Genomic DNA, 22132 nt, shown 5'->3' on the forward strand with positions numbered 1-22132 from the left:
TCATGTTTCTGCACAATAAAGCACGGCCCCATGTCACAAGGACCTGCACACAATTCCTGGAAGCTGAAAATGTCCCAGTTTTACATGGCCTGCATACTCACCAGCCATGTCACCCATTGAGCATGTTTGGGATGCTCTAGATCGACGTATACGACAGTGTGTTCCAGCCAATATCCAGCAACTTCGCACAGCCATTGAAGAAGAGTGGGACAACATTCCACAATCAACAGCCTGATCAACTCTATGCAAAGGAGATGTGTTGCCCTGCATGAGGGAAAATGTGATCCACTCCCTTTCTTTTAAGGTATCTGTGAACAACAGATGCCTATCTATATTCCCAGTCATGTGAAATCCATAGATTAGGGCCTAATTTATTTATTTCAATTGACAGATTTCCTTAAATGAACTGTAACTCAGTAAAATCTTTGAAATTGTTGCGTTTATATTTTTCTTCAGTGCATTAGCAGCTATTAAGACCCACTGGAATTATCTACCTCTTAGTAGAGTTCCTAATGTAGATCATTATAAAACAGGTTGTTTGGATCCTGGATGCTGATTGGTTGATCTGTGGGACAACAACTCCCGCAATATACCATGACGTGTTAATTCCACTGTCCCGCAGCCCAGGCAGGAAATTCATAAACTTAATCTCCCTTGGGAAAAAAATACTATTTGGTTTGCAACAGTTGTCTGCGTCATGTGCAACAATGTATCATTTGATAAATGCGATCTCTCCTGTGCCAGTAGGCTATCTAGCCCAAGAACGAACGTGAACCTAATAATTTACCATGGAAACCGTAAACACTCATAATTCGATTCCGTCATTAACCAGCGCAGTGTGGGATATGTATTAATATTTATTAAATCCTTATTTATTGAAGTTCTTGTCTCTCATCATCGAATGCTATCTACATGTCAACGATTTGTTTAGCATAGCAACGTCGAATGAATAGAATTAACGACTGGGCCAAAACATGAGAAAATAACTCACGACCAGTTCTTCCATTCGTGTGCCATCAACGGAAAACGTCACTATTAACATCACCAACTAGCCTATTGGATATTTATTAAATCATTATTTATTGAGGTTCTTGTCTCTCATCATCATTGAATCTCTGCTAACTAGCTACATGCCAATGATTTGTTTAGCATAGCTATGTTGAATGAATATAAGTATTTGAATTAAGGACTGGGTAAAAACATGAGAAAATAACTAAAGACCAGCCAGCTAGGGGAGCAATTTCAGAATGCAAAACCAAATGTACTTGTAATTAATATTTTTATAAATATGTTGGCAAACATTTTCTAAAAGCAATAATGCCCAGAAATGATCGTGTGACAACTCCCTCCTTCACCTAGGGTCTCAGAACAGCCCTTGACGGGAGCTGTCTGACAATAATTCCCGGGTTCTCAGGTATTATTTTTTAAATAATTCCCAACCCCTGATCCCCAACAGCACACATTTTTGTTGTAGCCCTGGACAAACTCACCTAATTCAACTAATTGAGGGCTTGATGATTAGTTGACAAGTTGAATCAGGTGTGCATGTCCGGGGGTACTGGATGTTGGAAACACTGATGATGCATCTATTGATAGAACCTCAGCTGCTATCAACTTCTCCAGCATTTCTCAAACCATTCCACGGAGACCTCCAGCCATTCCATTTATGTGATATTCCAGAGCTAGCACACCTGATTTAACTCGTCAACTAATCATCAAGCCCTTGATTAGGTGAATCAGGTGTGCTGGTTTAGGGCTACAACAAAATGTTTTGGGTGTCCGATGGTGAGGCATTTGCAAGTTTACTGTCGTGCTCAGTAGGGTACACCATAGGCAAATTAAACAACAGTAAATTCAAATCTGTGTCCTTATTGGAAAAGTTTAGGTAGTTCCTTGTTTCACTCAGTTTTCGCCTTACTGAACATGACCCAGGTAAAATCTCTAAGTGGTCCTAATTTCATAATTAGCTGCTAATCTTACACCAGGCCTGTAGGGCAGTGAGACTGACAGCTTCTCTTCTGTTGAGTCTTACTAGGACCTTGGCTGCAGCCCTACTATACGACCCCACTAGTGGATTCCAAACTGATAACTCCCTATCCCCTTATTCACGTTCATTCTTTCAGATCTGAGGAGGGTCAGCAAAGGCAAAGATCAGGGGAAAAGAGAAGGGAGGGCGCTATTGGATTAGAATTAAGGCCCACAATGTCAGAGTGGGAGTGTGAGAGGAGCTGCCTGCCTGTCATCCCCATTCCAGCATAGTTTCCACCTGCAATCACAATGTTCTAGTGGTAGCCCTGGGGGTTGTTTCTAGCAGTTACTGCCACTCCCTTTGGTGCATGAATGCCTGTGTGTGCGTGGGATTGTGAGCATTATTTGTGCAATTACATGAAAATATAATAGCAGTGAGTGCCCACATTAGCTGTAAATTATGCAGACTGTGTCCATTACATGTTTTCCGTCCCAACAGGACTCCATAGTCAGCTGTGCTTCTGCCATCACTTGTCACACTGTAGCATGTATGGTTGCTATATTATAACAGATTCACAAGGTGTTGATGTCCATCAGAGGCTGTCCTTATATGGACACCATACATATGGTATGGAGTCAGTTACCTGACGACTCAAACTGAGTTCTTCCGCTGCTCTATCATTTGCTACACACTTCAGTCAGACTGCCATTGTTAAAGTCGTCTGTGGTGACGTCAAAATGAGGGGTGCTTTCCAAAACAAAGTCATCAGTGATTGGATCATCTCTAACCAATCAGAGTATCAAAGCCAATGATACATTTTCAAAATGACTTCTGGCTCTGGCCCAACCCACTGGTTTCTGGAGGAAGGAATTTCAGAAGCCAGGCAATGGAGTCATTGTACAGTATGTGTGGGATTCATCCATAGCGTGTCAGTACCTGTTTAGACACCCCCCTTTCCCCTCACTTTATCGATCAACACTTCTCCCCTCCGCATAAACTCATTTAGTGGGCTGGTTGGTGAACTTTGGAATTACATCCAGAAACTGACCTCTGAAGTGTGACTGACATGGAATTTATTTAACTAGGCAGGTCAGTTAAGAACAAATTCTTATTTACAATGACGGCATGGAATTTATTTAACTAGGCAGGTCAGTTAAGAACAAATTCTTATTTACAATGATGGCATGGAATTAACAGAGTCAATATACAAAGCCACAGTGTTGTTCCCAGCAGAGAAAACTGGTTGCAACGATGTCATTATGGCATCCTTCATGAATAGGCCTTGTATAGGTCTACTGTTTTTTTTTAAGGAACCAGAAAAACAAGGAACAATATTTTTTTTTACTGGTTAGAATTTGACCAAAATATGTAGTCTTTCGCACGCCATCTTCATCTTGTAATGAAAAATGCTTCTTTACCCGGTGAAGTCTCCACAAACTGAGAATCAGTTTACAACCAGAAAAAGGCAAATTTGGGGTTAGTAGCAGAAAACATTTAAAAAATAAACTAAATATTGGACATAAGGTTTGCTTTCAGTTCATTGTTATTGACATACCTTAGCCTCCCAGTCTTTATTGAGATAGTAAATACACGTTACACATCTCCCATCGCCGTTAGGGTTATCCACATGACGTACATACCCAGTCCCGTCGCCTGGGTAACAGGCCACCATGGCCTGAAAAAGAACATGAGAAGGACATGTTAGGAGGAAATATTTTGGGTAGCCATTTTGACAGTGTTGTAAAAGTTGTCACAAGATAAAAATGCTTCCCAACAGTAGACATACTTTCAACACCTATTTCTGAGATGTCCATGCAAGTCATGGTTGACTTGGTTGAGGATATTGAGGATATCATTGCAGATGCTTGGCTGTTGCTTCCAAATTCATTTTTAAATACATTTTGTGACAATCATTACAATGCGTTTGACAACAAATGATTAACGCATAGCCAATTGTTTAAAGTGACCCCTTTTAACAGGCTATTCTATGTCACTTCAGAATACTTGCCTCCATGATTAGGCTACACTCTGGTACAGCATATAACAGAACAGCATATTTCCTATTATGAAATTGTCATGTCATTTAAGAAGTCTCGTTGATTCATAATTAATAATACTGCTGTTGAAATTCATATGTGTATAAAAAGTATATACAAAGTTATTCCCGTTCAATGATGCTAACAAAAAAAGAGAATCACAAACAAAAAGGGGAGCTTGTTATTCATAATTGCTGATATGTGAAAGACGAGGCAGAGAGGAGATTGACACGCTTGCTGTGCTGATTTGAAAGGAAAGAGGCTAATTGGAGTAGCCGAGTTGTTTTTGCTGTGTCATCGGTCTGGCCTTTACTTCAAGTGTTAGAAAACAATGATTTATTATGTCGGTCTCTGGGTCACACGCACAAGTTGTTACGTAATAAACCGTGGGTGGGAAGAAGAAAAAAAGACAGCTGGATTATTTTTATACACAGATACATCCTCTTTATTTATTTTTATAAATGGATACATCCTTTTGGTTCTCGGATATTGCCACGGGACCGGGCCAAAGTGGAGGGACAAACACACACACACACACACACACACGTGTATTTTGCTTAGTCATTGGAGATGTATAGTACTTCCAAGGACATAGGCTACAATTGAGTAGTCACAAAGTAGTATATTTTGTCAGACTTTATTTGGATAGTCCCATATAGATGATCTACATATCAAAAGAGATGGCACTGTGCTCTGATATTGATTCATTCATTGTTAGGAAAGAGCTTGCAAAAAAAGGCATTTCACTGTACTTGTGCATGTGACAATACAACTTGAAACTTGAAAGTACAGATGGTCAAACAAGGCAACAGTAAACATGTCATCCCCCATGAATGATGCCGCACCCCCCTTGGTTCAATTAGTGTAATTTTGTAAATGACAGATCTCTGTGGCAAGATGCATCATTCACGCAAATTTTCATCAAAATCAGTCCAGTGGTGCCTGAGAAATCATGTGTGGCGAACAAACATACTGACGGAAGGGGACTCATTTAATCATGGGGGACAACTATCTGTCGATAAGCAATTGCTTGCTACGGTTAAGATTAGGGCTAAGGTTAAGATTAGGGCTAAGGTTAAGATTAGGGTTAGTGGATAGTTAGTTGAAATGTTGTTGACAGTTATTGAACTGTCAACTACTGAACATCTTCAAATCATATACAAACCACTTATTTTGGACTATCCAAATAAAGTGTTACCATATATATTTCATATCTAATCACAGAAACAGAAGACATTGATGCTACAAATCTGTTACCATTCAATTCCAAAGTATACAAACTGACAACACTCTGAATTTGACCTGAATTTTTCAAACAATATCCCTGTCAAGTTCCTATAGCAAGTCCTCTTCAATTATGTTCTACAATAATCATAACTATGCTAAACTAATAACAGAATTCCAATAGGTCCTTAGACTGTCAACAAGGGCCAGAGTGTAATTCACCACCCCACAGGACTGTATGATACTATGACATGAGTCTGCTTACACTGCCGTTTTCCCCAGATCGCTGGGCTCTCTCTGTATGTGTTTATTTGTGACCTGGAAGGCCTTCTGATCTCTTTTCCATCTGTGGAGGAGGGAGGAGGACGGAGGGGTGAGATGAGCTGAGGGGAGAGGGGGACGGGGACGGGAGGCTGTTAACCACCAGGATGTTCTGCACGTCTCACGTTAACGCCGCTCTGCCAGGGTCATTTCCAGATGGTGGAAACCCCCTCGTCTTTTTATTTAAGAGAGGACCGCACGCAAAAGAAAGGAAATCAAAGGGAGGAAAGGGCGTCGGAGGTCACGAAATCGGTCACCGGCGCTCTGCATCAGGCCTTGAGTCTAACTGGTATAGGCAGTGGTGACCATAGGTGTGTGTGTGTGTGTGTGTGTGTGTGTGTGTGACAGATGACAGCCTCCACAATCCATTATTCCAACCATTAGTGCTGTGCAAGAGCGATTTCCATCGAGAGAGGGCATGTGAATGGAGAGAAGGGCGGGTGAGGGGGTTGGCAGCCATACCGCCTTCATACAGACAGTGCCCATACTAAACCTGGGGTTGCAAAATTCTGGAAACTTTCAATAACTTCCCTGGTTTTCTAGAAATCCTGTTTGGAGGATTACGGATTTTCTGCTTATTCGCTCCTGAATCTGGGAATCCTCCAACTGAGATTTTGGGAAAACCAGAGAATTGATTCAAAGTTCCAAGAATGTTGCAACCCTACACATACCTTATTATGATACAACAGCAGTCTACAAAATACAAGAAACATCTTATACTGTAAGCACTTAATATGCATAACAAGAGTGTTATGGGGGTTGAGAGTCATTTGGTAACTGTGACCTGAAATTTCTGCTCGTTACTTTATTTTCCAAATGTTTAATGAACGCTTTATGTTAACAAAGTTGGTGATCAGTTACATTGTCTTCCGCACTGCTGCAAGCAGACATGACAAAGCCAATGTATGAGTTATGGAATATAAATGTATTGGAGCGAGGTACTCGCTTACTGTAGGCACAATGCATAAATGGGTCACAGCTCTGAACTGTATAAGGCCACATAAATGGAATAGGTTATATTGCACTTGTAGGCATTGCGCACAATACACTTCAACACTCACAAATGTCTGAGTATTCCTGTGTTTGTGTGTCTGAAGGTGAGGGTGTCTGTGCATATTTCAGTCTTTCTGTGTAATTGCATGGTTTGAAAATGAGTGTGTGTCTGTGTGAATGCACCTCAGTGAGTGTGTCAGTGTGTGCGTGAGAATGGTCTGCTGCTCTCTCATCCTGCTCGATCTCTCACATGCGCCACCTCCAGAGTAGGGTTGGGTAGTATCCAGATTTTCATATCGTGATACCATCCTTCTCTCATTCCGGGATATTACCGGCATAGCACACAAGCGGGAGCTAAAAACGCATGAAAAGCTAATTGGCCTTCTATTACCGGAATGCTAACAACATTAGCACAAAAAAAAAATATCAAAGACACTGCTAACTGCTAATGAGTGAAAAACAAACAAACTAATTGCAAAGGGAAATCGAGCTCATAAAGTTACCGAAAGTCAAGAGAAATTGAGAAATTGTGTAATAAGAGAAATAAGAGAAATTGTGCAAATGAACAAAGTTGTGATGCATGCTTTTCTGAAGGAAGAGCAGCATGTGAACACTGAGCAGATGGGAGAAAAACGGAGGAGGGAAAAAAATGCTAATAGGAAGCACATGGGAAGAAATGTAGCTGTGCAAATAACTCATCCAGAGTTTACCTTCCGGCAGAAAGGCATTATAAGATATCTGGTGAATTACATACAAGCGTAACTTCATCACCTCATGTGCGCCGCACAACTGAGACTCGCTGATATACATAGAACGCTATGGACTCACCAGCTCCTGCTGTGCTATTTAAAAATAAACACACGCCCGGCTCATCTGTTCTGGGGAAATATGGTAAGCTTCATAATGTGACAGGTAAAATGAAGAACTCAATCTGCTTTATCTCCTAACATATAACACAAGTTGACTGCAGGGAGGTACAAATATTCACATTTATTGAAAACTTTATAGAAATTGTTGACAGTATTGAAAAACCATCCTGTGGCTTTGTCCAATACCCCGGGTATACCACAGGAGGTTGGTGGCACATTAATTGGGGAGGACTGGCTTGTGTTAATGGCTGGAGCGGAATTAGTGGAATTATAGCAGTTCTGTAACGACAGACGCTGGGTGACGAGATGCAAGTACAGGGTGTGGATTTAATAATAAATTGACATGAAACAAAACAAGAACAGCATCTGGACAGGAGAAACATTAACATCAATGCTGACTCGGGAATGAAACTGAGGAAGTGACAAATATAGGGGAGCTAAATGACGTGATGGAGTCCAGGTGAGTCCCATAATTAAGTGCAGGAGAGCGTAACGATTGTGGCAAGTGTGCGTAATGAGGGAACTGGTGACCTCGAGCACTGGAGAGGGGTAGCTGGAGCAGACGTGGCAGTACCCCGTCCTCTAGGGGTGACACCTGGCGTCCTACCTGAGCGAGCCTGATGGGCCGGCCGAGGTGTGGGAGCCCGACGAGCCGGCCGAGGCTTGCGAAACTCTCAAGCCAGCTGAGGCATCCCCGATTGTGTCGGTAGCGGCACCCGGACCCAATGTCACCAACAATAAATAAATAACAAAAAAACTCTGCTTCCAATTGGTGAGTCAGGATTCTGTAACGGTTCTGTAAGAACAGACGCCGGGCGCGAATTGAAATTACAGGGTGTGGATTTAATAATAAATAGACATGAAACAAAACAAAACCAGCGTCTGGACAGGAGAAACATAACATCAATGCTAGACTTGGTAAATGAGGTAAATTACGTGATAGAGTCCAAGTGAGTCCCATAATTAAGCGCAGGTGCGCGTAATGATGGTGGCAGGTATACGTAATGATGAGTGAACTGGTGACCTCGAGCACCGGAGAGGGGGAGCGGGAGCAGACGTGACAGGAACGGTATCAAATACATCAAACACATTCTTTCCATGTGTTTGATGCCATTCCATTTGTTGCGTTCCAGCCATTATTATCAGCCGTCCTCCCTTCAGCAGCCTCCACTGCAGTATACGGTATAAACAGTATACTGCCCAAGTTACTCCAGGGTGAAGAGTGTCTGAACTGATCTAAACTCGGCGGTGGCTGTGTCGGCAGCTGGAGCCCATCCAGAGAGGATTTATTTTAATGATCGCGCTACGTGCAGCGCGTGAGGCTACCAGTCTGTCTTCTAGCTGGCTGCTGTTCCTCTAGCGGGGAGTGGGGACCTGCCCTGGCACTAGAAGAGCATCCAGGCCAGGCTCAACCGGTGTTGGAGTAAACACATTTGTTATGGTCAAAGGGAGGGAGGTTAGCGAGCCAATTGAGGATTGAGACGGGTCATGCACAACCCCCGCAGTGTGCAGTTTACGTTTAATGAGTTACTGTATGACACAGACACTTAGTGTTGTTTGAGATGGAGGACCTGAACTGCCTTCAAAGTGACCTTTTAAAGTGAGACTGACTTTCACGTCAGTTGTGCACTCTTTTATGCCTTAAGCTAGATTTACTTAAAGCAGCTGTTTTAAAAAGCAACTGTTTTCACTCTTTCAATGCAACTTCACTTATAACAGGAAGCAACTCATCCCTGTTTGAAATTGCATGCAATATCCAATTCAATCATAGTCAATAAATATGCTCTTCTTTAAGGCAGTGTTCTACAATTTAGGTCCTGGGGACCACGAAGGGTGTGGACATTTAAGTTCTATCCCAGAGCTAAACACACCACATTAAAACTTATCAGGGGCGTGAATGTGCAAAAGCTGTGGGTCCCCAAGATCACGACAGAAGAGCATTGCACTACTGTAAGAATTTGCTACGACAAGTCGTGCCATCATATCAAAGCTTTCTGTGCAGCTGGAGACGAAAGTCGGTAGCCAACCATTGGTAAAGCAACGTTATTTCAGAAGCACATGAGAACCCATTTGGACCAGGATTCATTTGGTTTTCACATACGAACTGCAGCACAGATAAGGAGTTCAAGCACTTCAAGGATCCAAAAAAAAGGACGTTGCTATGAGGTGAACATTTCTTAAATAACCTCTCAAACAGAGTAACATAAAACTCTTATTTCCTGTCAGTTTCAGACTGTACTGAGGGGAACTTTCCACAGGGAGTCTACAGTGCCACTGTGAGTTCTGGGCGACTGGAGCAGCCTTCTGAATTAAAGTAACGGGGCAAAACCGTCTCTCCTTAGTCTGTGCATCTCCACCTTAGAATGTAAAGAGAGGCATTGGGCATTTCCTAGAGCTCCAGCACCGACCCACCACTAGGGAGGAAGTATAGGCTGACAGACCCAGAGACACCAGGGTCGTTCTCATTAGGGCACGCAACGGAAAACAATTTTTGACACGAAACATTTTAATGTGTGTTTCTTATTGGACGCTAACCCTGTTCTCAGCCTGTTCTCAGCCTGTTTTGTTTACATTCCCGAAATTGCTGTTTTAGCACGCATTAGCCTTTATCTCCTTAGCCTGTGAGGGTCAACCCGTTGCATCGCTGCCTGTCCAAACAAGCCCCTAAATTAATCAATAGCGCTTCCTAGACAGGAGAAAAATGGCGAGAAAACTGCCAGGACTGGTTCAAACAACCCTAACGCAGCCTGTAACTCACCAAAGGCGTTTGGAATTTTATATGAGGCCTGAGTTAACCAGTATAGACAACCAGGAGGAATTATGCCATAAGTTTCCCATTACCACGTGTGGACCACTGCATTTTGTAGGTCCCCATAAGTAAGATTCTTTAGGAAGCACAGGTGGATCCAAAATGTAGGCAATGGGCCATGTTAAGGGGAAAGGGATAGTGTACAATTATTTGCCTAGTAACTTGAACATTTTCTCATTGTCTAGTAGGTGCTAACATGCTATTGTGCTAATGGTCAGAGAAACCAGCATGGCCCTGCTGCCTGTATCAGTGTCTGCAGGAAGTACTGCTTCGGCGCTTCTGGAAACATCCTGTTGTAGTGCACGGCCACAGATGACACAGGGACCAGCTGCATTGAACTGTTGCCAATTTCCTTGAATGTGTACAAAAGTGTATCTGGTGTTGTGCATTTTCCAAATATCGCCTAGTATCTTCCATTTGTTCCCAACGGAATAAGTCTATCAATTGCAGTTGACATGTCCTTTGAACTGTCAAACAGAAAAGTACACAGGAAAATCTCCTAAGCAATTTTAACACCCACAGTGTTCAAATAAACACTTTCAACATGTACATATAATTATCCGGAAAAGCATTCAATTAAAACTTTGAAAAGTGTTGATAAATGAACACATTTTAAAAGTCACAGTCCATCAATCAAGAACTTTAGCGTGTTAGGCTCCAAACACTTTGGGCGATAATGTATATTTCAAAATAGTGACAAGAGACAACACATAGAGATGTGCAATATTTGGGGGCAAATAAGTCAAAGCCTTGCAATCACAGAAAGGGGACATTTTCTTATCCTTTAAGACCTTGACAGAGTGCATTTGTGCAAAGTCCCAGGACCTCTGGAAAACAATCAGTAAGGAAACAATAATGTAATTTTTTTTTAAATTGTTTGCTGATACAGCAGGTCCCAGGACCGCTGGAAAACAATCAATAAGGAAACAATAATGTTTTTATAATTGTATTTTTTAGCTGATAAGACAGGGGAGTCTGAATACTCGCCGCACAATATCATGGTCAGTCTGTTTATTTTCCTACTGTTTAGGCCTAACACCCGAAAAATGTTCAAATGAAACCTTCAGGCCTGGACACTACTCTGCTTCTCACAAACTAATGACTGAGGCAAACGTCCAATTATTATAGAAAATAAACAAGCTTGCAGGGCGGATTACTTCCTATCAAATTTCTCTTGAAAGCCCTATCTGTACTCTAGGTAGAGGATTGTTTTCCTTTAAGATCATACCATAGTGTTATTTCCAGTGTAGTGTTGTCGTAATTTCATGTTACTTTGAGATCTTGACACCAGATACCAATTCTAGTAACCACAAAAACCAGGCTTTGCTTGTAGTGAAATGTTGTGTATGCATTCCCCACGTCAACAACAGAACCAATCATTATAGATAGAAGATACATCACATCAAGACACAGAGCATGTTAGGGTTCCAAAAGCAACATTCTCAGAGTAGTTTAGACGTTTTTGGTTTGGTTAGACACTCGGATATAAAGTTCACAGACCTTGAATCTGGGGCTTGCGTGACAAGAAAGCAGAGCTGCACTGTTTTCCACAAAGTTGAGCTTCATGCGTGCGTCTGTCTGTGTGTAGGGCCTGATAAGGGAAGCCCTCCAATCTACAGTCCAAACAGTCACGGATCTATCAGGGGTCGTCCTTCTTCACAGCTGTGACAAAACAAGTCACCTTGCTAGCCAACAGTGTGGAGAGAACTACAGCAGCTCGAAGGGTTCAGAGACACATAACCAAACAAAACCCATCAGTAGCTGACACATCAGTGTATTTTTTTCTCTATTGGTCAAACAACTTAAAGAGGCTATATGTAGCATCTGCCCGGAGGTGCTCTTGAGCCAAAGGAAGTACCCTAAATGGACAGAAATAACCCATTGTCCAGAAATGACCTCATTGGACAGTGGCACATCACAACCATGACAAAAAGCATACATTGTTTCCCTAATACTATTAAATGGATGTGTGATTTCATAAAACAGGAAAGAATGTATTAACGTATAATATGCATATGAAACATGCAGACAACATCCAAGCCAAAATTTGACTTAAACGATGACAAAACTAAACTTCCATAGTGTATCTTTAAGGCAATTGTCCTCTAAAACAAAACACAACCTTTTTGAGGCATGGGCGCAAAGCTGACGGTAAAAGGGGCGTTCCTCGCATGCAGGAAATGTGAAGGTCGTCCTGGCGATGGATGACTCAAATACAGCCTATCAGTAGCATTGGGTGCAGCCTGCCAGGAAGTCCCTGTTTAAAGAAATTGACTCTAGTTTTTATATCAGAGAGTTCAGAACAATAGAGAGAGAAGATACACAGCAGTTTGGCTGTGGGCCTGGGGACTGCAATGAACCCCTGGCGAGAACCTATAAGGGCCACAACAGATGCATACCTTAGTGAATTAGTCCTCCCGAGGGGGACAGATTGTGGAATGAAGTAGAGTTTGGCAGTAGAGTACCATTAACAGCTGGTGAGAGAGGCACAAGGGGCAGCAATGCAACTCAATCGAAGGTATTCGAATTGCTTTGCATTTAATTATTTTCCATTGTTTTGTAAAAAATTGCATCACCTGTCAACCGGTTAACAGTACACACCAACTCTGTATATAGAATGGTTAAGACTTCAAAGTTTGCCAAGAGATTAGACTTAATGAGTGCATACTAGCAGCGTGGTTCAACTGGTGTGTGTGGATATTTTTATTTTTTTTATTTTTTTTATTTCACCTTTATTTAACCAGGTAGGCTAGTTGAGAACAAGTTCTCATTTACAACTGCGACCTGGCCAAGATAAAGCATAGCAGTGTGAGCATACAACAAAGAGTTACACATGGAGTAAACAATTAACAAGTCAATAACACAGTAGAAAACAAAGGGGGGGTCTATATACAATGTGTGCAAAAGGCATGAGGAGGTAGGCAAATAATTACAATTTTGCAGATTAACACTGGAGTGATAAATGATCAGATGGTCATGTACAGGTAGAGATATTGGTGTGCAGAAGAGCAGAAAAGTAAATAAATAAAAACAGTATGGGGATGAGGTAGGTGAAAAGGGTGGGCTATTTACCAATAGACTATGTACAGCTGCAGCGATCGGTTAGCTGCTCAGATAGCTGATGTTTGAAGTTGGTGAGGGAGATAAAAGTCTCCAACTTCAGCGATTTTTGCAATTCGTTCCAGTCACAGGCAGCAGAGTACTGGAACGAAAGGCGGCCAAATGAGGTGTTGGCTTTAGGGATGATCAGTGAGATACACCTGCTGGAGCGCGTGCTACGGATGGGTGTTGCCATCGTGACCAGTGAGCTGAGATAAGGCGGAGCTTTACCTAGCATAGACTTGTAGATGACCTGGAGCCAGTGGGTCTGGCGACGAATATGTAGCGAGGGCCAGCCGACTAGAGCATACAAGTCGCAGTGGTGGGTGGTATAAGGTGCTTTAGTGACAAAACGGATGGCACTGTGATAGACTGCATCCAGTTTGCTGAGTAGAGTGTTGGAAGCCATTTTGTAGATGACATCGCCGAAGTCGAGGTTCGGTAGGATAGTCAGTTTTACTAGGGTAAGCTTGGCGGCGTGAGTGAAGGAGGCTTTGTTGCGGAATAGAAAGCCGACTCTTGATTTGATTTTCGATTGGAGATGTTTGATATGAGTCTGGAAGGAGAGTTTGCAGTCTAGCCAGACACCTAGGTACTTATAGACGTCCACATATTCTAGGTCGGAACCATCCAGGGTGGTGATGCTAGTCGGGCATGCAGGTGCAGGCAGCGACCGGTTGAAAAGCATGCATTTGGTTTTACTAGCGTTTAAGAGCAGTTGAGACTGGAGGAATAACACAGTACTGTATTATAACCCTAGAACAGTTCTGTCTGGTGGAGGGGTGAAGACTGATCTCACACACAAGTATAGGTTGCGTTCCTGCCCGGCTAGATGTGTACCAATGGTTGTGTGCCACATCATTAACTGTACAGTCGGGCATCAGATGGCTATATCATATGATGTGGCTAGCTTATATGTTAAATACATATCCAAGCGTAGTAAGGTCTGGCATGTAATGAAGAAATAAAGTCAGGCAGGAACTCAATCATAAAGTAGGGGACGCATCGGAACCAACGATCAGTCCAACACCGTCTGTGGTCGACCATTGCTCACAGGTGTGTGCCGCACCCTCGCCGTTAGTTGGACGTGAGCGATTGGCCGACATTCCCAAATTCATGTATAATCTTGTTCAGGGCGGATAAAGGGTAAAGAATAGTCCGAGTCCAGCCAACGCTGAATCCTTTCTGTTTTAGCCTTAACACTTTTGACTGCCCCCTACGTTCTTGACTTTCCCTAAATAAGTGTTAGAATGGTTATCCCCCGTTGCCCCTGCTTCTCCCGACAGTTGAAAGGGGGGGGGGGGGGATACCTAGTCAGTTGTACAACTGAATGCCTTCAACTGAAATGTGTCTTCCGCATTTAACCCAACTCCTCTGAATCAGAGTGGTGCAGCGGATTACCTTAATCAACATCCACATCTTCGGCGCCCGGGGAACAGCCTTGCTCAGGGGCAGAACGACAGATGTTTACCTTGTCATACCTTTCGGTTACTGGCACAACGCTCTAACTACTAGGCTACCTGCCATGCCCATCACCCCAATAATTGACTCGAAACTAAACCTGAACTATACCGCAACTGATTTCACACATATAACAACAGATTAAATAAATGAAGTAAAGTATAATGGGGGAAAAGGGGGTAAATGGGTTGATGAGCGAGAGAAAGCGAACAATGTATAATTATGTAATCACCAACTGTGAATAAAGAACAGGACGGGCCATTGTATTGATCTGTTCTAATTATAATCTACAAAATGGTATGTACCCTATATCTGGGTTGGCAAGGGGAGAAATGTCACCATGGACAATTTCTTCATTCCACTGTCAATGGCAGTGTTTTTATACACTTTTGCAAATGTAAAAAAAACTAAACCTGAAAAATCACATTTACATAAGTATTCAGACCCTTTACTCAGTACTTAGTTGAAGTACCTTTGGCAGCGATTACAGCCTCAAGTCTTCTTGGGTATGACACTACAAGCTTGGCACACCTGTATTTGGGGAGTTTCTCACATTCTTCTCTGCAGCTCTGTCAGGTTGGATGGGGAGCGTCGCTGCACAGCTATTTTTAGGTTCTGGCTGGGGCACTCAAGAGCATTCAGAGACTTGTACTGAAGCCACTCGTGCATTGTCTCATGCTTTGTCTTGGCGGTCATTGTCCTGTTGGAAGTTGAACCTTCACCCCAGGCTGAGGTTCTGAGCGCTCTGGAGCAGGTTTGCATCAAGGATCTCTCTGTACTTTGCTCCGTTCATCTTTCCCTCTATCCTGACTAGCCTCCCAGTCCCTGCCGCTGAAAAACATACCCACAGCATGATGTTGTCACCACCATGCTTCACCGTAGAAATGGTGCCAGCTTTCCTCCAGACGTGACGCTTGGCATTCAGGCCAAAGAGTTCAATCTTGGTTTCATCTGACCATAAAATCTTGTTTCTCATAATCTGAGAGTCCTTTAGGTGCCTTTTGGCAAATTCCTTTTACTGAGAAGTGGCTTCCGTCTAGCCACTCTGCCATAAAGGCCTGATTGGTGGAGTGCTGCAGAGATGGTTGTCCTTCTGGAAGGTTCATCTCCACAGAGGAACTCTGAGCTCTGTCAGAGTGAACATCGGGTTCTTGGCATCCTCCCTAACCAAGGACGTTCTCCTCCGTTTGCTCAGTTTGGCTGGGCGGCCAGCTCTAGGAAGAATCTTGGTGGATTCAAAACTTCTTCCAATTAAGAATGATGGAGGTCACTGTGTTCTTGGGGACCTTTAATGATGCAGACATTTTTTGGTACCTTTCCCCAGATCTGCGCCTCGACACAATGCTGTCTCGGAGCTCACAGCAAAGGGTCTGAATACTTACATAAATAAGGTATCAGTAACATAAACTAATGGAAATGCTGTAGTGTTTTTTGAAATAAAATAACAATTGTATTCTAATGTTACCCAAGGCCTTCATAAACACAATCACATTATAATTTTTGCCATATCATATATGAAATGTATGAATTACACTGTTAGAGTGTTGCAGACAGAATCACTCCTCATTCGCTTGAACGGGGTTCCTCGAGGCCCAGCGGTTCTAGTGTTAAGAGGGAGAGGTTGTTGTGTGGGAGTGTGGCACATTGGTAGTGCTGTAGTCCCCCAAGCACATATGGCCAATAATCGCATGAAATCAAATCCTGCCACCACTTTCCTCATGAATAAACTGAAAAACATACGTTAGGACGACAGAGCTCCATTGTCCTTACAAAGAAAAAGGAGGTAGTGATGGAGGGAAAGAGAATCTGGACTCTTTAGTAATAGGGAATACCCCATTCTCTCTGTTTTTTTGTCACAAGACTCAAATATCCTAGCATATGGAAAGTAGCATATCATAGTAATAGTTTAAGTCTTAATAAATGTATGTAATATTAAATGAATTAAACAATTTAATAATCAAGTCATTTTGTTGATTTTGTTTTGTTTCAAGTAGTGGTGTAAAGTACTTAAGTAAAAAATACTTTAAAGTACTTTATATATTTTTTGCAGTGTAAATAGTAAAGTAAACGCAACATGTAAAGTGTTGATCCCAACACTTTACATGTTTCATGAGCTGAAATAAAACATTCCAGAGACGCAAAAAGTGTATTTCTCTCAAATGTTGTGCACAAATTTAGTTCACATCCCTGTTAGTGAGCATTTCTCCTTTGCCAAAATAATCCCATGCCCTCCCAGGCCCACCCATGACTGTACCCCTGCCCAGTCATGTGAAATCCATAGATTAGGGCCTAATGAATTTATTTAAATTGACTGCTTTCCTTATATGAACTGTAACTCAGCAAAATCTTTGAAATTGTTGCATGTTGCATTTATATTTTTTGGTCAGTAAATATTTTTGACAACTTTTACTTCAGTACATTCCTAAAGAAAATAATGTACTTTTTACTCCATACATTTTCCCTGGTCATCCCTACTGCCCCTGATCTGGCGGACTCACTAAACACAGATGCTTTGTTTGTAAAGAATGTGTGAGTGTTGGGAGTGTGCCCCTTGCTATCCCTAAATAAAATAAATAAAACATTGACAATTGTGCTGTCTGGATTGCTCAATATAAGGAATTTTAAATAATTTACACATTTACTTTTGATACTTAAGTACATTTTAGCAATTACATTTACTTTTGATACTTAAGTATATTTAAAACGTAATTTACTGGGTGACTTTCACTTTTACTTGTGTCATTTTCTATTAAGGTACCTTTACTTTTACTCAAGTATGACAATTGAGTACTTTTTCCACCACTGGAATGCAATGTGCACTATTCAATTATTATTTCCCCCCATTAAATGACTGTTATTTGACTGACAGACGCAGGGACCTGACTGGGTACCAGCTGGAGAAAGGGGGGGGGGGGACTTGTGAGCTCTCTGCAGGATGGGGGTAGTGTGTGTAGGCTCCTTAGTACGTTCAGAACTCTTGGTGTAAGGTGTGAGGTGTTGGACTGACAGACTCAGGGACACGGGTTCCTGTCCATATCAGGGCTAAATTTTCGTTCATACATTGCATTCAGAAAGTTTTCAGACCCCTTGCCTTTTTCCACATTTTATTACTTACAGCCTTATTCTAAAATGTATTAAAGTAATGTTTTTCTTCCTCAATCTACACCACAATACCCCATAATGACAAAGTGAAAACAAATTTTAAGAAATGTATGCTAATTTATTACAAATAAAAACCAGAAATACTTTAATTACATACGTATTCAGACCCTTTGCTATGACACTTGAAATTGAACTCATCCTGTGCATCCTATTAACATTGATCATCCTTGAGATGTTTCAACAACTTGTAGTCCCCCTGTTTTAAATTCAATTGATTGGACATAATTTGGAAAGGCACACACCTGTCTATATAAGGTCCCACAGTTGACCAGTTCATGTCGGAGCAAAAATGTCTGCAGCATTGAAGGTCCCCAAGAACAGTGGCCTCCATCATTCTTAACTGGAAGTTTGGAACCACCAACAATCTTCCTAGAGCTGGCCGCCCAGCCAAACTGAGCAATCGGGGGAGAAGGGCCTTGATCGGGGAGGAGACCAAGAACCCGATGGTCACTCTGACAGACCTCCAGAGTTCTTCTGTGGAGATGGAAGAACCTTTCGGAAGGACAACCATCTCTGCAGCACTCCACCAATCAGGCCTTGTTGGAGTTTTGCAAAATGCAGGATCAAGGGAATGATGAACAGAGCAAAGTACAGAGAGATCCTTGATGAAAACCTGTTCCAGAGCGCTTAGGACATCAGACTGGGGTGAAGGTTCACCTTCCAACAGGACAACAACCCTAAGCACACAGCCAAGTCTTTGAATGTCCTTGAGTGACCCAGCCAGAACCCGGACTTGAACCTGATCTAACATGTCTGGAGAGACCTGAAAATAACTTTGCAGCGAAGCTCCCCATCCAACCTGACAGAGCTTGAGTGGATCTGCAGAGAAGAATGGGAGAAACTCCCCAACTACAGCTGTGTCAAGCTTGTTGCGTCATACCCAAGAAGACTCGAGGCTGTAATCGCTGCCAAAGGTGCGTCAACAAAGTACTGAGTAATTGGTCTTAATACTCATGTAAATGTGATACTTCCGTTGTTTTATACATTTGCAGATTGTAGATTGATGAGGGAAAAAACAATTTAATCAATTTTAGAATGTCTGTAAAGTAACAAAGTGTGGAAAAAAGTCAAGTGCTCTGAATATTTTCCGAATGTACTGTACAGGCTTATTCCATATTATTTTAAGAATAGGCCTATCTGTTATTATAATATTATATGTATTATATATTCTTATAGTATAATTAATATGATACCATATTCATATTATTATTATTACACATTTAAAAATATTTGATTATTGTTTTCAATATTATGATTATTATGTTGCTGCAAAAATAAATGCTTAAGACTTTCATAACTTTTAAATATGCCTACCTGGAGAAGATAAATAGCTATTTCAATAAGTTAAAATCTAATAATAATGTGCTACTCACTTTCAGTGTTTACTTACTTTCGTCCTTCCATTTATTCTGTAGTTTCCCAGTTTACCATTACAGTGTCGGACCATGTCGTCCATGCGACTCATGAGAAAGGCTACCTTCTCACAACCAGGTTCTCTTCCTTCAGTCCAGGTTATTTTGTCTCCTCGTATATCTTTAGTGGAGTCGCTTCTTTGACTAACCAACTGCCCATCACTAAATTTACCAGTCTTGTGGAGGGCTCTCACATCCTCCAAAATGCTCAGTCCAGTTTCTTCTCCAAGGAAATTGTCAACAACACAAATGCCATGCTTATTCATACATGGAACAATATAGTCCATAGCCAGTTTTTGCGGGGGGGACATCGTTTGTCCGTTGGTCTTAGAGCTGAGTTTAATTCCTTCCCCAGTCTGCTTGCTGTCAGACACACTACCCGAGCGAGTTGCTGAAGTGATCAAATCTTTCATTCTTTCGCCACCTGCAGGCGGATTTGAAAGCCCAGTGTTTGTGGTGCTCTGAGAAGCTGTTTTACTCTGTTGTTCTGTGCTTTTCTTTTTTAGCTGCTTGTCTTGCCCTCCTTCCGCAGTCCGTGCGGGCTGTTGTGTTGATTCGGGCTGTGGCTGACACTGTGGTTTCTCGGCCTCTTTACAAACCTGCTTGTGCTTCTTCCAGTCCGCTTTCTGGTGTTCTTTACTACAGTAGAAAGAGTTCCGACACCGTCCACATTTAAGCAGGTTTTCCATCTTTCCACAAAGCTCACAATACTGCTGGTCCATGTCCAAATCGGTCCCGGCGGCCCTTTCCTTTACGCTCTCTCTCTCCATGCTTATACAAGAGCGAATGCCACTTTAAACCGAGGTCTTTTCACGCGCTTCTACCGTGCAAGTTTAGAAGGCTCCTGAAACAATACAAACGAAACCGGAGAGCGGGGGCTCCCAGGTAAATCATTCAATCACGCGGTGACTTGCGCTCCTTTTGGGTTCCGTAGTAGATAAAATACTGTTTGAACGCGACATAACAAATTGTCTGACTCTTGTTTGCAGTGTGACGTTCTGGTCGAGTCGCATGGCGACGACGCACGGTACACCCCCCAACCCCCCCAACTCACTCCACACGTAGCCCAAAGTAACCCAACCCCTGGCGTCAGCATAACGAGGGCATGGCCAACCGTTAAGGGCCAAGGCCCATTCATAAGGTTGAAACAAAGAGTGCAGTTTTTTTTTCAAATTAGTTGTTGTTTTTGTCATTCAAATCATTGTTAACTATAACCACTCATTATTTTGTATTTTCAGTTAAAATTAAAGTGGTTGTTTACATATGCATGTTATGTTTACTGCTTATGAATGTGTTTCTAAGTTATGAATGTGTTATGAAGTCCTTAGGTACATTTCATGATTTGATGTTCCCAATATTCTTCTCATCATTAAATAGAAAGTGTTTCGACCTGCAATGAAGCTTTGTTAATTTGCAATATGTCTTTCATCAAATGTACTATTTATACTAGGATAAAGAGTGAACTTATTAGCCTAACATATAAAACGGTATATTCAGAGTTGATTTAAAAAATATATGATACTACATTATAAATATAATATCATAATAATCATAAACCAGAAATATGTCTCCTACATCATAAACCAGAAATACCTGGACTGTAATAAGAAGAAACAGCAACACCTTATCAAAACTGTTGACAACAATTCACCACCCATTGATGTTTGACTCATTCACTGAAAATAGATACTGGCAAACGGTCATGTTCCTTTACCTAGATATTCCTCTGCACCAGCAGCATAAAATAAATGAGGATTAATATCAAACCGAGTTGAAAACCTGCTTGGTAAATACTGGCATTCTTACAGGAACTGTAGGAACTGAGTCTGGCTGCACGTACACAGTCGGCTTCAGTCTTTTTAGAGGGGAGGACCTCATATAGCACTCAACCTTTACCTCTCCCGAAGAAGAAGGCATGAATGTGTTTCATTGTAAAAACAAGGAAGCCCAACCTGCAACCTTACTGTCTCCTAGCAGGGTTATAATAAACCATGAGTTGGAAGTGTATCATCAAAATTATACTGCTCAACTTTGGAATAAAAGGCTGTTGGTGCATTTAAAAAGTTGAGCATGCACTTTAAATAAAATATAGTTCAAATATCAACAACAAAAAGATTTTGATTGTGATAATACCAATTTTTGCTGTATAAACAGAGGAACACAAATGTAATTTTAAAAAACAACAACAACACAAATCACCAAGTAGAAACGTTTGGTAACACTTTCTATGAGGCACCAAAACTTTCAAATTGCGTTATGCCTTAAGATATACTTACAGCAAATCATAACACTAGAAAGTGTTACCAAGGTTTTTCTAGGCACTAGGGCCAACTCAGCCATTACATGAAGTGTGTCAAGGCACTGATTATGACATGCCGCCCTTGGATAAGACATAAAATTACCCAAAGATTATTATTTCTCATTGCTATCTTAGGGAGAGGTAGAGAATTGGACTGAGGCAGACATTTTGTCTGCCAAGTTTTTGAAGGGAACATTAGGGGCTTTTTCTAACTGCTTTTTTAACTGATGTTTTCTGTAGTTATCTTAAAGCTTGAAGTTAATTTTAGAGTAGAGTCCTAGATGAATAGCTTTTTCATCCATGCTGACTTGACCACTAGCCCTTTCCCAACAATTCAAGATTTCTTAAAAACAAATATAGTTTTTAATCAACATTCCAAAATTGATCGACAGCCCAACATTGTGGTGGTTATCTCACAGAAAAACAGCAAGTGTTAAATCAGAAGTGTCTTTATTGTCCTACACCACACGGTGTTAGC

General features: G+C 41.6%; 1 protein-coding gene across 2 annotated transcripts in view; it reads right to left on the minus strand.

Annotated features, from left to right (window-relative positions):
• The window catches only part of LOC109875489 (egl nine homolog 1-like), a 43820-nt gene extending 23423 nt beyond the window's left edge, over nucleotides 1-20397 (minus strand). Inside the window, exons 1-3 of one of the 2 annotated variants that reach the window (XM_020467819.2) lie at nucleotides 19334-20389; nucleotides 3525-3644; nucleotides 1196-3406 (exon numbers count right to left, since the gene is read on the minus strand). In XM_020467819.2, the coding sequence (XP_020323408.1) occupies nucleotides 3359-3406; nucleotides 3525-3644; nucleotides 19334-20125 (960 nt within the window). In that variant the 5' untranslated portion in view covers nucleotides 20126-20389 and the 3' untranslated portion in view covers nucleotides 1196-3358. Of the gene's footprint in view, nucleotides 1-1195; nucleotides 3407-3524; nucleotides 3645-19333 lie in introns of those variants that run through there. The other variant, XM_020467818.2, reaches the window with a different exon arrangement.
• Between the last annotated feature and the right edge of the window lie 1735 nt (nucleotides 20398-22132).

Source organism: Oncorhynchus kisutch, linkage group LG20 (genome assembly GCF_002021735.2).
Source record: "Oncorhynchus kisutch isolate 150728-3 linkage group LG20, Okis_V2, whole genome shotgun sequence".
NCBI lineage: Eukaryota > Metazoa > Chordata > Actinopteri > Salmoniformes > Salmonidae > Oncorhynchus > Oncorhynchus kisutch.